The sequence below is a fragment of the Xenopus laevis genome, chromosome 8S (assembly GCF_017654675.1).
Source record: "Xenopus laevis strain J_2021 chromosome 8S, Xenopus_laevis_v10.1, whole genome shotgun sequence".
In the NCBI taxonomy this organism is placed as follows: Eukaryota; Metazoa; Chordata; class Amphibia; order Anura; family Pipidae; genus Xenopus; species Xenopus laevis.
In genome coordinates, this window is record NC_054386.1 from 95,304,455 (window position 1) to 95,322,631 (window position 18,177).

An 18,177-nucleotide genomic window follows, 5' to 3' on the forward strand; every position below is an offset into this window, starting at 1 on the left:
AGTGTAGGCACACAAGGGACATATTTATATTATATTGCTGGTTATATATATATGTATTAAATATGTTTGTCTAATGTGTGTCTGTACGCAAATAAATGCACTTGTTTGTACTCGGCATATCTGGCTAAGATGCTTAGGGCTGCATAAAGGTATATAATATATAGAATATTTTGGCATCAATAAAACGAGATATTTCAGCTAATATAAATTATATTTTTTGTTAACTTATTGCAAACATATACACATCTTTACACAAAGCACTTTTCCAAAAAAATCTGATAAAAAAAAAAATATATATATATATATAAGGAAATACACAAAGATTGAGTGATGTGGGAATATTTACAACTATCTGTACAATCTGAATTTGTACTAGTGGGCGTTTATATAAATATATATTTATACCATTTTTTTTTGTAGCTCAGTAAGAAAAGAAAGCACAATGTGTTTGGATGCCGCGGGGTCAGGACAGAGCATTGAATGGGATCCAGCAGTGAAAGAGTTAATGTGGTGGGTGTTTGCACATCTGTCAGATTTTAGGCTTGTGAGGTGTGGAAGCAGGAAAGCCTAGTGTTTGGGAATAAAATCGATGAGACTTAGCTGTGGGCTGGGAGTGGAAGCAAGCAGAGAGAGACAGAGAGACAGTATCACAATAGGGCAGCAGAGGCTGGAGGAGACGTCCGAGAGCTGAGCTGCAGTCCAGCCCTGGGTTGTTCAACCTCACAGCCAGGAGAGCAAGCTCACAAAACTCAGCGGTCTCTTAAAAGGGGGAGGATCAGCCCTGATTGACATCTCATTTGCACATGAAGACCTGTGCTTAACACAAGTCCTAATGAAGGAGCAAGCTCACTTTTGAAGGATAGACCAAAGCAAGCTGATCTGTGCTCTGTCTCAAACAGATTTTTCAGTTTTTTTGCTTTCCACACTATCTCCATAGCTTTACTGGTTGGATATTTGGATTTTAAATAAACGAACCACGAAAGCATAGAACGACTTGGTGAATTGTGTCAGTGACTCCAGAAGAATCATCTGAAGTGATAGAGGACACAGTGGAGAAAGCTATTGGGCTCTTTTCAGGAACGCGGCAAACAAGCAATTAATTGGGTTGTACGAGGTTGCTAATCAGAGAAAGGCGAGAAGACAAAAGCCAGTGGTGATCTAAGGCAAGTACCATCTTTGTACTGATACAGGTAGTCATTTAGTCGGACATTCAGCAGTGGTTCTCTCGCAGTCCATTTAGAGTAAAGATTAATGACCACGATTAGATAAAGAGGAGGATGCGATAGCCTGAAGACATGAATGTCCACTTGGGTTTGCAGAACAACGGAGACATGTCTAGCTCAGACCACGAGCTAATGCACAGCCAAGGTAGGACTTTACATCCACCTGTCCCTCGATCCTCCTTGGTGTCCAGCATGACCTCAGTATTGGATGGAGGGGATTATCACCGTTCAGACCACCACCTGGCTACCTCTATGCACCCTGGCATTGGATTTGGGGGTGACTCTCCACCGGCATCAGCCAACAGTTACACAACACTGACTCCTCTACAACCTCTACATGATAAGTTCCATCATCACCAGCATCACCAATGTGTCCCAGTTGGCAATGTTATTGGAAGCTTTACTCTTATGAGAGAGGACAGAGGTTTGGGGCCACCAAGTAACTTTTACAGTCACTATCCCAAAGACATAAGCATGGGGCAAAGTATTTCTTCTTTGCCAAGTCCTAATCTCACCACCATGCACAGTTATGGTCATCCTTCTGGACACTTAACTAATGAAAAGATGGTCTCTGGGAACGGTTTTGAGGCCCACCACAGTATGTTTAGCAGAATTGACCAGCACTTTTCAAGGGAGTTGTCCCCACCTCCATCTTCAGGAGTGGGGTCACCTAACTCCATGCACCAACACCATTATGTACACCACAGGCCTGAAATAAACTGCAGGCAGAATCCTCCCATGCAGACGCAAAACACAGCAATCTCCAACCAACTGGAAGAAATTAATACCAAAGATGTTGCCCAAAGAATTATAGCAGAACTGAAACGATACAGCATACCCCAGGTTATCTTTGCCGAGAGAGTCTTGTGCCGATCACAAGGAACTCTCTCAGACCTTCTAAGGAATCCCAAACCTTGGAGCAAGCTAAAGTCTGGGAGAGAAACCTTTAAGAGGATGTTTCGATGGCTTCAAGAACCAGAGTTCCAGAGAATGGCATCTTTAAGGTTAGAAGGTAAGATACTTTCTATCATGCATGCTGGTATCCTACACCATAAACAATACAGGGAAACCGTCCATTCGTATTGTGCAATTAGGGGAGTTGGACACTTGTCATCCCGTAAGAGGCAAGTCAGCTCAAATTTCAGGGGTCATTGATGCTGGTGACTCTGCCCTTCTAGGCTTAACTTGTCAGATCAAAATGCATTAGATAATAAACCAAGCTTTTGTAATGACCTTGTAGAACAATAGCGAAGAGAGCCTTGTCATGGAGAATCAAGTTTAATCAAATAATGAAATAAAAGGGTAAAACAACTCCATATGTTCACTCTACAGCAGGCATGACAGGTGACAAAGACTTTGATAGGCCCATCTGACCATCCCATTGCCTAGAGGCCCTGGTATCTTCCAATGCATGTATTGCCCCTTACCCATCTCTGCAAGTCACCAGCCTGTTATAAAATCCAGTTTTAATATTCCCTGTACTGTTGTGTGATGGATTTGTTTGAATCCTTTTGCATAAAATATTTTGATTGCATATGTTTTGTTCTAGTATGAAATGGCAGTTAACTGATGTACTAGAATGATAAAATCTATCTATCTCTCTCTCTATGTCTATCATCTATCTCCCTCATTATCTATATCTATCTATATCTATCTATCGATCAATCTATTGTCTATATGTCTATCTATCTATTTATCTATCTCTCCCTTTCTATCTATCTATCTATTGTCTCTCTCTCTCTCTCTCTCTCTCTCTCTCTCTCTCTCTCTCTCTCTCTCTCTCTCTATATATATATATATTATCTATCTATCTATCTATCTATCTGTCTATCATCTATCTATCTATCTATCTATCTATCTCTCTCTCTCTTTCTATTTATCTATCTATCTCTCTATCTCTCTATCTCTCTCTCTCTCTCTCTCTCTCTCTCTATATATATATATATATCTATTATCTATCCATCTATCTATCTCTATATCTATCTCTATATCTATTGATCTATCTATCTGTCTGTCTCTTTCTCTCTCTCTCTCCCTAATTATCTATCTATATCTCTCTATATCTATCTCTATAATTATATATCTGTTTGTCTTTCTATCTGTGCTGTAAGACTCTCCATTATTAAATATTAATAACAGACATTATGGATATATATATATATATTTGGAATTTTGGAACTTAATAAAAAAAGGACCATCAAGATTATATTTTGTCCTACCATAAGCCTTGACATTTTTCCTTTCCAAATAGATTTTTGAAATCATAGAGTTTAAACACAACACTCTCCCTCCCCATTCGAACTGTAGATTTATAATCATAGGAAGAAAATAATACAGGGTGACAAATTTAGCCAACTGATATTGGGTAGCACTTTGTGACCAAAAGACTTGCAGATAGAACAAATGTTTGTCTATATCTATCCGCTTCTCGTTAGCAATAACCTTAGAAGTTATGACCACTATTTACATATTACGCCAGGAGGAGGGAGGACCGGTATTTGCCAAAAATTTGCAATTTAAAAATTTCAAACATGGCTGGCCTGTTGTGCCCCCCCCCATTCTCCTGCAAGACCGCACATCTATAAAACGCATTGATCTGTTTAATATTTAGGACGGTCAATTGTTTAACAATGAGCGCATACTGATAAAATTCTGTTCGGCGATTGGTGCATAGGGTGACAAATTAAAACTGGAGCAAATAATATTGTAAATGACTTAAGCGCATTTTTTATTTGCCTCCGTGATTGGGAAAATTGTAGGGTTTCATTGTAATTTCCTTTTTTACAGAATTTCATTTTGAATTTAATTTAAAAAAAACAAAAAAACTTAATGTTTACACCAGTAGATAGAATTTATTCTTCAAATAGCATATTCCACAGTGAATTACAGAGAATATACTTCATTCCAATTAGCCCCTCAGCCAGTGGAGCTTACAATCTAAGGTCCCTGTCCCATTCACACCCCTTATATATATATTTATATTCTTATCAAATTCTTATTTGTTCAGTGTGAGTCAGGTTCTTTCTATCACATTTTCAAGCAACAGTACAAAACTTATGGGAACATTCCTAAACACTGCTGCTATTCCGATACTTGTTACACATGTTAATGCCACCAAAAAACAAAATTTTTCAAAATAATTCATGTTGTAGGAATACATTTTTTTTAAATCTTAAGAACATAGTATATTTTTGAGCAGAGGTGAACAAGCATTGTAAAAGAAGAGAGTGGATAGGCAGAATTAATGTCTGGCAAAGCAGATGGGGCTTTGTGAAATAATGTTTTGATATTATGAAGAAAAAAAAAAGAAAATCTATTTAAATTCACATAAAATTCATAGGAAAAAGACAAGAGCAAAAAAATAAAATGAATAAATAACCGTGATAATGATAAATACTTCTTATATGACCCAAAAGTAATGGGCAAATCAAAAGGTGCCAAAAACAAAAAATCTTTTAGAGAAAATTCTAATTACATTTCAAAGGTTTCTACAATATGACCTAATTAAAGCAAAGTGTAAAGCATCAGTGGAATAGTTATTCCTACATTGATTGTGTTATGCAGTTAAGCACTTTTCTACCCTAAAGAGTTCATCCTCCGCTTCCAGGGATCCAATATTTAACAATTATTTTTAAATCTGTCACCATGAATTTCAATTATTTCTTTTTTCTTATCATTTTCCAAGGAAATACATGAAAAAAGTCTCATCTGACTTTATAAAACGAAATGTATAATGTATAACAATAACAAAGAACAACACATATTTGAATAAAGTCAGATACTTCCCCTGATTTCAAGTTTCCTCCTTTTTCCAACATTTTTTGTGGTCCCACCAATATATAAAATGCATAATACATTTCCTTGATTTTACATTTTCCCTAATTTGACATTATTTATTTTTTTCCGGTCCCCTGAAAAACATAAAGGGTTTTTTGTTTTTGTTCCATTTAAGGAAATGGATCAGTAGCCATTTAAAAAAAAAAGGGTGAACACGTCAACATAAATTCCAACAGAAATTATATTTTTCAAAATCTCTTTTAATGGGTTTCAACAAAAATTAATTTTTTTGGAATAAACAGAAGCTGAATTACAACGGCACGGCTTCCTGTGCTTACAGAATTTTGCATTTCCCTTGCATTTTCGGCTGCAAGTGGGAGCTGTCCTATTGCTTTCTTTGGAATGGGCATCGACTGCTCTATGAAGATTCTCCCTACTTATCACTGAGGTTGTGCCTTTGTTATTGTGTCAGCTGGATTTCTATTTTGTGTAAATGAAAGACTGTTTCAAATTGGTTCTGTCGAGTTAAACAACATAGCAACAGTCCACGATTACAGAATAATGGGATATAATAATAAGGCCAATTTAAAGCAAAAGATATAACCTATTTAAAGGTAGAATTTAACTTTACTTTGCTATTCTATAAGCATTACGGTTGAACACATTGGCAAGGGTAAGAGGAAAAAAGGGGAACGTTCTCCAAAAAAACACAGCGCCCTCCTGTGGACAAAATATCATGAAACATGGTGGAATGCTTGACTTCTAAGCTACAGTTATAAAAATAAAAATATTAACTTTGTAATTGGTCAGTATAATATCCCTTTAATAAACCCTACCGATATTCTGGGTATATTGTTCTTTAATCTCCCATCATGCAAAAGCTTTGTTTTACTCGGCAAGTATAGAACAGAAAATATAATTTCTAGCTCCATAATTGGTCGGTATTATGTCCTTCTAAGGGGCCTCGTATACTTTCATTTACCCCATTATTTACATTGAGTTTCCACTAGCCCTCTCCCTGCCAGGCCACTGCAATCCTAAGGGAAATATTATTTGGATAAAATGGAGTCTATGGGAAATGGTCTTTCCGTAATTTGGAGCTTTCTGGATAACAGGTTTCTATATAATGTACACAATATAGGCCATCATTTAAACAAGAAGAAATATCCTGATTCCACTCATTTTATTTCATTTTTTTATCCCATGTATCTACGCCTATACCTTTTTTTTTTTTTAAATACTGAAGCCTTCCTGCCATAGATGTATTTAGGAGCTGTATCTGTAATCAGCCGTAGCACGTAGCCATCTGTTTTCAGCCACGTTGGGCTTCACATTGAACACAGTACCATTTTGGTCCTTTATTCACAAAAAAAAAATACATTTTAGAATTAGAGGGTGCGAAGAAGGCCAACTTATTTTAAAAAAAGGGAATAAAGGAACTCCTTTATAAAGTTGTGACACTACCAAGAAGGAGACTTTAAAAAAACACAACTGGGTTTCTTATCGTGAATAACAAAACAGAATTGTACTGGCAGAAACAATAGATCAATGCTGCTAATGAAAACTTTGATTTTGCCCCATTCCGTATCTAAGTCAACAATATAAGTCAACTTGGGGGGGGGGGGGTTTGATATACAGATAATCACAGTCAGACGTGGGGAACTGTGTGATGTTATGAAATGAAAGTAATACGTTTGTGTCTGTTCGGCTATGTTATTCGCTTTCTGCTCGAATGCAGAAGGTTACGAGGGGCTGATGCTCACTAACTCATGTCCTTTTCCACCCAAGCCAACGACTGACCAATGGGCTCAGCTTTCACAGAGTCCCAAGGAACATGGCTCTTCCTGGTCCTTGTAATAAGCGGCCAAGGGGAACTTTCAAAAATTGACATTTAACCCATCCCTTCCCCCAGTGAGCCTGGGTGTAAGCATGCATGTAAGGTCACGGATACCAATGACTTATGGGAAATGCCGACCCACTGAGGGGTTCCTTGTATATCCTCTGTTTCTCTTGTTAGAATTATCTGCTTTCATAAGGCTTAAATAAAAAACTAAAGGAAATGTGAAGCTGCAAATAATTGCTAATATTTTATGCATTTCCGATTCATGTGCTGTTTCGTAAAGGGTAGTGGGAAAGGAGTAGCGATGGAGTAGGTTTTATTTTGTAGGGTGGTTATCGGATATGTTTGTCTACTGAAGCAGAGTGTTCCTCTTGTTTATTAGGGGTAGCAGTGTGGAATGGATTATGGAACTACAGATATGGGTCCTGTTATCCAGAATGCTCGGGACCTGGGGTTTTCCGGATAACGGATCTTTTCGTAATTTCGATTTTTCATACCTTAAGTCTACTAGAAAATCATTTAAACCCAATAGGCTGGTTTTGCTTCCAATAAGGATTAATTATATCTTAGTTGGGATCAAGTACAAGCTACTGTTTTATTATAACAAAGAAAAAGGGAATCATATTTAAAAATTTGGATTATTTGGATAAAATGGAGTCTAAGGGAGATAGCCTTGCTGTAATTCAAAGCTTTCTGGATAACGGATTTGACAGATTTATCAAGGGTCGAATAGGAAATTCGAATTTTCTTGTTTTTTTTTGGTCAAAACTCACTAATTCGAATTGGAAATAATCCAAACTCGGTCCGAATTTCGAGATTTATCAAACTTTTACCCTGGGAATAATTCGAATTTGTCTGTTCACCACCTAAAACCTGGCGAGTTTATGTATAAGTCAATAAGAGAGGTGCAGTGACCCATTTGAAGATGTTAATAGCTTTCCTGACATTCCAGTTTAGTCTAAATCGATTCAAATTCAATTTTTAGGGTCGGTAATATTAGTTTGAGGTTTATATATTCGAGTTTTTTCTTAAATAACCTCCCAAATTTCGATTATACAGCAAATGGTTGAATATTCGAACCATTTTACTTTGAATCGAGGTCGTAGTATCCTATTCGATGGTCGAAGTATCCAAAAAATTACTTTGAATTTAGAATTGTTTTACTTCGAAAATTCCCTCGACCCTTGATAAATCTGCCCCTTAGGGAAGTGCCTAAAGCGACAGTAAATCCAAAGTTCACTGCAAAAAAAACCTTCAGATATCTGAACCCCAGGTCATGGTGGGAGAAATATATTATAGAGCTCTATAAATACTTGGCACTTACTACAGAACCCAGTGATTGGAGGTAGAGAAGAAGGCAAAAGTGGTGGGGGTGCAAAGGTGACACTGCAGCCAAACCACCATTGCTTGAAGATTGCTAGGTGTGTATCTTATTTTAAGTACAAAATCTACAACAGGGGTACACGAAACAGCCAAAAGTGGAAGAAAATTTGAAAACAAATTTAAATTTTGAGTTTAATTCATAAAATAAACTTGAAAACAGGGAAATCTTGAATTATTTATGAAAAGAACTGGAAAATGAAAACTGTTATCACTTAAAAATGAAAAAAACTAAACAATTAAAATGCAGTGAAATAAAACTCTACCCCATTCATTTGCTCATTAATCTGTCAAATTTCCAACGAATCTCAAAAACTCATAGCGAAAAATAGCTTGAAGTTTGAAAATTTTAAAAATGCAACTCTAACTGAGGTTTTAGCTGTTAAATATTTTTACCAGTGTTTGAGATGTTTTTTTTTGCTATTAATAAAACTTTAAAATTTGAGTTTGCGGAACTCAAAATAAAATTCCCCATTTTTGCCACGCTAATTAAAATTTTGATAAAATTTCCCCTTGGTTTCTGAGTGTAACTCATGTTTTTTTAAGCCTCTACCAGTTGATGGAGGTCAGTGGATGAGTAGTATGTGACTGTTGTAGGTGCTTCTAATGTGTCTTGTATCTTGGGGCAGACATAAGCTGGCTATAGATAAAGTCAAATCATGGCGATCAGTCGTTTAGTCGATTAGACAGGTTAAAAGATTTCTGACGGCTAATGATAATTTCTCTGCATGTATTTGTCTATCTGACGATATTAATGGGTGACTGTCCCTAGAATGTGTCAATGTAAGTTTCAAACAATTTCTGTTACGGCCAGAACATCATCTGATTTGTTCTTTTACTACTTTATTTAATCCGAATGGTTAGTGATAGGTCGCAAGATTGTGACATATGATCATTCATTTGATATAAGGCTAAAATATGGCCAGCTTTAGGGGCCCAATTACTAACATTTAGATTTTTTTTTTTTTTATAAATCAAATTTTTTGTTGTTGTTTTTTCTGTTAAACTTTTCAGGGCAGTTTTACTAAGGTTCGAATTTAAATTTGAGTTTTGGAGTTGTTTTTTTGATAAAATCTCACAATTTTGAGTTCTAATTCACCAACTCGAATTCAAATTCGAATATGAGATATATTACAGTCAGACCCTTCAAAAATTCAAATTCAAACTTTTGCAACCTAAAATCAGCCTATTTCATGTAGAAGTCAATGGCAGAAGTCTCTTGAACTATTTAAAGATGTTAATAATAGCGATGAGTGAATTTCTTTGGCAAGTTTTTCTGCGAAAATGACGTCCATAGACTCCAATAGGAGAAAAAAAATGTCACGTGTCCAAAAAAAATTGTTGCAAGTCAAAAAAAGTTGACTGACAAAATTCGAGGTATTTTTTTTTTTTCCATTCATGCTTTTTATATTTGGATCTTTTAATAAATTACATGCCATTCATTGTTGTAGAGAAAATTAGATTATTCGTGGTTTTGAAAACCTCTAAGACCATAAAAATTGGAATGTTCAAATTGTCTTTTCTGGTGAAATTTAGAGATTTTCCAGTTACTCGAATTTATGTAAGCTTTAAAACCAGAATAAGTTCTGCACGGCTAGGAAGTAAGGCGGGGGCTCCCCCTGCTGTTCATAAGTATGATTGTTTCCCTGCAGAGCAGTTAGGGACCGTCTGACAATTCCTATCCACAGCAGTAAATGAAGGGAGAATTTCACTGCATACAGTCAGGTTTCTTATAAAAACAGTACACATTTTTATATTAAAAAAAATATTGGAAATAGGTTTCTTTTTCATTAAAGAAAGTAAAAATGGGATTTTGTTTTTTTGCCTTTACATGCCCTTTAAAGAATCATTAGGCAGGATCCCTGAGTATCAGCATAAGTGGGTGTTGAGAACACAGTCAGCACAGAGAAAGGTAGGAGTTCCTTATACAAAGCCTTTATCCCTATATTAGGAGAGGGGTCAGGAAGTGGGATTAAATGTATTTCCCTGGCCTCCCACTGTTGTTTTTAAAATGCAAAAATGCATTTAAAAATGATTTATAAAAAATGAAGGTAAATATATATCCAGCTAATGGCTTGACGCGTGCGACTTTTTAAAGGGGATCTATGGTGCGTGTAATATTTTTGTAATCTATAGTTTTTAGTTAATATAATGCATATTAAGGAAAATAAATTGCTAAATTGCCAGCCATCTATTTATTGTATGCATGTTTATGACATATGGGTGCCGCCATGAAACAAATACGAATCGGTGTTTTAACGGAGTAGCGAATTCTTATCGCCCACTAGCACTAGAGCTCAACTTTTTTTTTTCCATAGAATGGTCTAGCACAGCTTTTTGCAGACCATCATTCTTGAAGGACAATGAAGGATAATGTCACAATGGGTTGACAGCAGCAATGCTGCTCATAGGGAAAATCAACCTATCACAGTGTCCGACTGGCCCACCGGGATACTAGGAAAACTCCCGGTGGGCCCAGGTGTCAGTGGTCCCTCATGCTGCTAGACATTTGGCCTATTTCATGGCCATTTCCTATTTTTATGAGAACAAAGTGGCTAAATAGATGGAATAACAGGTTATAGTATGTAAAGAAAAGAGACTAGGAGAATAGAGGTTGAGTAGGGAGAGGGAGAATAATAGTACTGAGAGTGAGCCCCTGGTCTAAGATTAATTGGTAGGCCCCTAGTCAAAGGTTTTTGGGTGGGCCCCTGGTGTCCCACTCCGACACTGACCTATCAGGATCAAGTGTAGAAACCCTGTGAGTTACGTTTAGAAGGCCAATACTATGGCAGATGGTCTATAGAGGCATCCCTGGTGCTCTTTTACAGCAGCTTCCTCTAAAGACATTCGGGAGTATCATCCAGTTTGACTGGCATGAGCTGTATAAAAACTAAAAGCCTAAAAACATTAGACTACTATCCATTTTATGTTCTTGTCAAGCAATTACAGATGAAAGGGTTAAAGGTAGGACCCCTGTCCTGGTGAACGCATTTATTAAAGTAATCCTGCGCAGTTGGTTGTGAAGTCACAGGGTGTTATCAGGGAGATGGGACGACCATTATCTGATTCTAAAGGCAGAACAATAACAAGATTGTAATTCCCAGCCAGCCCCAGCACAGCAAGGGTTACAGCAGAACCATTGATTTCCCCAGCAGACTCCATCAAAGCCACTGACATGCACAATACACTCATAGACTACCCACAATGCCCTGCGCTCGATTCCCCGGAGTAGCTTTTCCTATTGATTTTTGATTTTTCAGGAACGAGTCCCACTATTTCCCCCAATCTTTTTTTCATCAACCCATTTATTTTTATGGTATATATTAAAAAAGCAAAATTGACAGACAGGCCTGCGAGACGACACAAGCATGTTTTATATATGAATATATTGCTCGGGAATAAAGGAAGGTTTGAGAGCTTGCCCTTCAGCGAGTTGATATTATAGAAAAAAATAACTCTTGTGACTGTAATGTGTCCCATTATATACTGTATATTAGGGATGCACAGATTCCACTATTTTGGATTCGGTCGAACCCACGAATCCTTTGCGAAAAAGATTCGGCCGAATACAGAACCGATCCTAATTTTCATATGAAAATTAGGATTTGGTTCGGCCGGGCAGAAGGATTCAGCCGAATCTGAATCCTGCCTGAATCCCGAACCGAGCATGCGATCCATTATCTGGAAACTCGTTATCCAGAAAGCTCAAAATTACAAAAAGGCCTTTTCCCATAGACTCCATTATAATCAAATAATCCAAAATTTTAAACATTTTCTCTGTGATAATAAAGCAGTACCTTGTACTTGATCCCAACTAAGATATAATTAATCCGTATTGGAAGCAAAACCAGCCTATTGGGTTATTATATTTTTACATAATTTCTTAATAGACAAGGGGGCAGATTTATCAAGGGTTGAATTTCGAAGATAAAAATACTTCGAAATTCGACCATCGAATTAAAATACTTTGACTTCGAATATCGAATTCTACGTTTTTTCAGCGAATTTGGGTATCCTGCGGTTGAACGATTCGAAGGATTTCAGCGATCGATTGAAAGATTTTTCTTTGACTTAAAAAAACTAAGAAAACTGCTCTAGAAGGTCCCCATAGGCTAACATAGCACTTGAAGTATTGAAGTCGAAGTTTTTTTAAAGAGACAGTACTTCGATTATCGAATGGTCGAATATTCAAACTATTTTACTTTGAATCGAATTAGAAGTCGAAGTCGTAGTATCCTATTCGTTGGTCGAAGTATCCAAAAAATTGGTAGCTTGTAAACAGAGACACTTATTAATAATATCACATTAAGGGAATGTTAATTGATGGGGGTTTTAATTATGTATGATGGGATGGTCCTTTTTAAGATTTCTATTTCTTAAACTTTGCTGTACAGGAATGTATGTAATTTAACTGTTTAAAATAAAATAAATGTAATAAAAAAAAAAGTTAAAAAAAAAAAGAAGTATCCAAAAAATTACTTTGAATTTCGATTTTTTTTTACTTCGAAAATTCCCTCGAATTCACTTCGACCCTTGATAAATCTGCCCCTTAAGGTAGGAAGATCCAAATTATGGAAATATCCATTATCCGGAAAGCCTCAGGTCCCGAGCATTCTGGATAACAGGTCCCATACCTGTAAGTATATATATATATATATATATATATATATATATATATATATATATATATATATATATATATATATATATATATTTATACATACAGAGAGAAAGCGCGATACGTATATATAGATAAAATAGATAAATATACCAGTATACTGTATCTATACTATATACAGTATCTATATATATATTTATATATACAGAGATAAATATATATAAGTAGATAAATATATATAAATAGATATTCCGTCTTTTCTTTCTATAGGAAGTCTATAGGAATATGGGTCATTTAGGTGGTGTTTGACCAGTGCAGGGGTATTGTCAGCCCAGTTCTTTTTCTAATTACTGGATTACAGGTTATCAAGCAAGAAACATTTCCGCTGTGCTGTCCAAAGGAACAACAATAAAAGTAAAAACAAATACCTTGAGCTGGTGGCCGGGTGCATGCTGAGATACTAGTAGCATGGGTCTTTCTGTTTCAGAAGTGGTATCAGGTGGCGCACACTGACAAGAACATCGTGTTTTGTACCCTCATGGCTTTTCCACTTAGACCACATGTCAGATCTGAACGTCCTCTTCCATATTGTTTTTAAGAGGCAGAAATGGCCATACGTAGCACTTTGTTACTAGAGGTGCACTCAAGCTATTATGAGTGACGTCACAAGTGGTCACTTTAGCCAAATGGCAGAAAATAACTCCCAATATATCACTAATCCCCTTGCAATTAGTTGCTCTTGAATAAATCCAGACCAATGGGTGAATGTCACCGAGAATTCCCGATTGCTGGGTATGAGTAGAGGTCCTTGCTCAGTCTTCCTCTACTGAGCCATAATGGCTAATTGCTGAGTCTGATATTAAAATATTTGTATCCCCAAACCATTTCCATTTATTAAAAACATAGTAGGAAACTGAGCATCAGTCTTAGTAAGTAGCTGGCAGTTACAGGTCCTGATGTCTGTATATGAACATTAGCTGGCAGTTAAAGACTCTGATGTCTATATATGAGAATTAGCTTGCACTTACAGGCCCTGATGTGTGTATATGAGCATTATCCGGCAGTTACAAGTCCTCATGTCTGTATTTGAGCATTAGCTGGCAGATACAGGCCATAATGTCTGTATATAAGAATTAGCTTGCAGTTATAGGCCCTTATATATGGCAGTTAAATACTCTTGTATCTGTATGTGAGAATGAGGTGGCAGTTTATGGCTATGATATCTGTATATGAGAATTAGCTGGCAGGAATAGGCCCTGACATCTGTGTATTAGAATTAGCTGGCAGGTAGGGGCCCTGATGTCTGTATATGACAGTTAGCTTGCTGTAATAGGCTGAGATATCTGTATATGTGAAATATGTGGCGGTTATAGGCCCTGATGTCTGCATTTCTGTGTATGAGGATCAGATCAAATAAGAGGTGGTTGTGAATGAGAATTAAGGTAAATATGTCTGCATATTAGAACTATCTTAGCTGTAAGTGCCTGCCCTAATGTGTGTTATGTGTGTATAAGAAGAGGGGGCTTCCAGATATCTTTGTATACGTAAGTAGCAGCACAAAGGTGTGTGCCCTGATGTCTGTGATTTAGAATGAACATAGGAGTACGTGGCCCATTGTCTGCCATTAGTATTAGCAAAGAAGCGTGTGCCTTAATGTGCATGAATTAGAATTAACACAGAGGTGTGTGCCCTGATGTCTTTATATGACAATTAGCTGAGAGAGGCCAAGCCTGGTGTCTGTATTATAGAAGGAGCAGAGAGGTGCGTGCCCTCATATCTGTATATTAGATTTAGCAGAGGCCAGGCTGTATTAGAATGAGCCGACAGGTCTATCTGTGGATTAGAAAGATATGGGAGGCAGCCAGAGACTCTGTGCTACCCGTCCTACCATCAAAGGAATCATTCCTAACCTTGCCCAAAATTCACATATTAACCCCTTTGGTACCACTGGCTCCTCCATTGCTTTACAGCTGCCTCTGCATTTCTAACAGGGGGCCCGGCGACTGTGGAGTTAATATGAATATAAATAAAGTACAACATGCGAGCCACGTGGCTGATATGATCAATATTTCTCTATCTGTGTGCAGACACAGGCAGGGGGATGGGAACCAGAGAAAAGACCCCACCAGATGGGGACAACAGGCACAAACCACTGGGATAGGGGGTGTAAATATCCATATCAGGGGGGTAACTACAGAGGAAGAAGACCCTGTGGCTGCAGGGGGGGCAGGAGATATTGGGGGCCCCATGAGGCTCTAATTCATATGCAATTTCAATAAATATTGGTAAAACAGGACAATCTCTGTATATGCTGGGGGGCCTAAAATTAATTTGCTGTGGGGCCCAGCAACATTTAGTTACGCCACTGATACATATGATAAATTTGGGTGGCAGTTGCATTTTCTCATGTCCCGCCTGGCCATACTAAAGTCTTTCAACTGCCCGCGGAGCCTGGTTTGAATTGTGCCCTACAAGAAAACGTATTCATCAGACAGGAGGGGAAATAAGTGGAGAACAATTTCATTCATCCGTCATGTATAACTGTATATTTGTATTGAGATATAGGCACAGACGCGGCCATATTGCTTGTTTTTTTAAACCACGTGGTTTAAAGGGGAACTAAAGTCTAAAATAGAATAAAGCTAGAAATGCTGTATTTTGTATACTAAACATAAACATGAACTTACTGCACCACAAGCCGAATCAAACAAATGATTTATGTTTTCAAAGTTGGCCACAGGGGGTCACCATCTTGTAACTTTGTTAAACATCTTTGCAAGACTAAGACTGTGCACATGCTCAGTGTGGTCTGGGCTGCTTAGGGATCGTCATAAATTATCAAAACAGCACAAGTCAAATAATATCTGCCAGAAGCCGATACAACAAGATTGATTAATAATCAGAATATACAGACTGCACTGGGTCCTGTGTTGTCATGTAAACTAATGTGGATTTTATAGTTTTTGTATTGTTTAATACAAACTTTCTCCAACTCTGCAGAACCAGTGGCTGCAGAAAAATAATCCTCCAGTTTATCTGTTTAAATCTGGCTCCATGATCTTTGTCCCTGCAGCTGGAGTTGGGAACATTAAAGGGGATGTAAAGGCAAAAATAAAATCCAATACAAATCTCTACACAGTGGCCGACTGCTCTACAGGAAAACAAACAAAGCTGCTTAAGTTCTGCATGGCTGGGAAGTAAGGCGGGGGCTCCCCCTGCTGTTCATAAGTATGATTGTTTCCCTGCACAGCAGTTAGGGACCGTCTGACAATTCCTATCCACAGCAGGTTTCTTATAAAAATGGTACACATTTTTTTAATTAAGTATATTGGAGAAAGGTTTCTTTTTTCATTAAAAATGGGATTTAATTCTTTGCCTTTACATGCACTTTAAGAGCTGTTGTAGTAAATATGTAAAGTAGCAAGAGCATTGAAAAACATGCAAAGCCTCCATGCTATTTAAAGGCATAGGCACACAGGGCTCACCATGTTTTCCCCCACTTAAAACTTATCATCAAAATGACCCTGATCGCCCTCCATTGATCTCTGTGGCTGTGAAAAGACCAGATTAACCAATCACCTCTTCTGCCTTCCCTCATGTTTCCATTGGGAGCAACGGAGGGGCATTTTTGCCTCTGCGTTTTTTAATTGAGGAAAAATACCAGTAATACCCCATGTGCCATTGCCCTAAGTGACTGTCAGAGGAAGGTAAGCCTTCTGATAATAGGAATGACTTCTACTGCTACTGAAGGGTTTCTGGATAGCTGGAGTTAAAGTATAATGCAAGTTAAAATCACTGGTTGTGCCAATTTGTTAGGCACCCCTAGGGATTATAATCACTAAGCAGAGGTACGGGGTTAGTGCGCCTCATCTTGCACCAGCCTGGATCTTATTGGGTCCAGCATAAATGTATTGGTTTATTTGTATGTAGTGGTTCCTCAGTTTTATCATGTAATAATTGTGCTGCCCTTTATTAACCCAACTGTTACGTTCTTGTTTGCCAACAGCCTGCAAAAGGAAAGAGCAAGAGCAAAGCAAAGCAGAAAGAAATCACGTTCCTAAAAGGCACCGCCTGGTCTTCACTGACATCCAGCGACGCACCCTGCATGCCATCTTTTTGGAGAATCAGCGGCCGTCCAAGGAGCTGCAGATCACTATTGCCCAGCAGTTAGGACTGGAGCTTTCCACCGTCAGCAACTTCTTCATGAATGCCCGCAGAAGAAGCCTGGACAAATGGATGGAAGAGGGTCATGGGCGTCCATCATCTTCAGGCTCTTTGGTGTCCAAAACTGGCTCAACCATCGCTTGCACTAAAGCATGAGAAAATTTGCCAATATTGCTAATAACCAAAGATAGGAGCAGCTTAGCCATCATCATCATCATATGTTTGCCACCAATTAGGAATGACTTAAGACAAGGTGACTTGTTAACATATGAGTAAATGGCTGGGGCTCTCCATCTGCCATCTTGTACCTCCTTTCATGGGATATTGTGGGTATTGACCTGTCTGTTCTTGTTCAATTTGTTTTTCATAAGTCCAAACAGGACAAACAGGTACAGGTAATACAGGTGAAAAGTTTCCCTGCCCCTGAATGCCATTTTAATTCTTAGGGTTATCCAGCTTGGAGTTCTCCCTCCAACATGAGACAGCATTTGCAAGGAAACAATGGCCCATCAATTTATCAGCTGAGAATAAAGGTCAGGTATGGCCTTTACTGTCACAAAGAATCATGGTTTCTATCCCTGAGCTTTTTAAACCGTGTGTGCTCAAGGGTTATTATAAAGGGTTGTGTAATACAGGTTTGGGCAGATACCCCAACGCCCGTTGTCTGGCCAATGCTAAACTGAAACATACTGTTATATGAATATAAGGATATGACAAATTCTGCTTTCAATATAGCTCTGTTCCATAATCTGCACAATGTTAATTAATGTTTTCTAGTCTTTATTCTAAAGTATTTGATGCTCACAGCCAATGCGATCTTTGCACTGTTGGGCTTTGCAAATGATCATACCATAATCCACCATTTTAGGGATATTCTGTTGTAAATCCTAAGGCTGAATGAAAGATAAAGTATGGAAATGGGAATGTCCTGGTGCAAAAACAAAAATAAAGAAGTTCACAGAAAGTCCTATGGGGGTTAAATATGTAGTAACCCCTTTATCTGCCGAAAATATTTTTTGCTGGGGTCTTCCATTTCTAGGAACTCCATACAACAGTTATTCCATTTCAAACATCAGCTGTTTGTAGAACACCACAAATGATATTCCCAGCATCTGTTGGGAAATAAGACAGCAACATATTGCAGGTGACAAAGCAATCCATGATGTCTTTGTAAT

General features: G+C 37.7%; 1 protein-coding gene across 1 annotated transcript; it reads left to right on the plus strand.

Annotated features, from left to right (window-relative positions):
* The first annotated feature begins 462 nt into the window (after positions 1-462).
* onecut1.2.S (one cut homeobox 1, gene 2 S homeolog) lies at positions 463-17,642 on the plus strand. The gene is made up of 2 exons (XM_018233442.1): positions 463-2,235; positions 16,845-17,642. Exons 1-2 carry the CDS (start codon positions 1,296-1,298, stop codon positions 17,156-17,158), a joined length of 1,254 nt encoding a protein of 417 aa, XP_018088931.1. The 5' UTR covers positions 463-1,295; the 3' UTR covers positions 17,159-17,642.
* The last annotated feature ends 535 nt before the right edge of the window (positions 17,643-18,177 follow it).

Bases quoted from the DNA above. Each gene is read 5' to 3' on its own strand.
- onecut1.2.S (XM_018233442.1), top strand. From the start codon at position 1,296: ATGAATGTCCACTTGGGTTTGCAGAACAACGGAGACATGTCTAGCTCA. The intron at 2,236-16,844 runs GTAAGATACTTT...GTTTGCCAACAG, and splicing joins GGCATCTTTAAGGTTAGAAG to CCTGCAAAAGGAAAGAGCAA.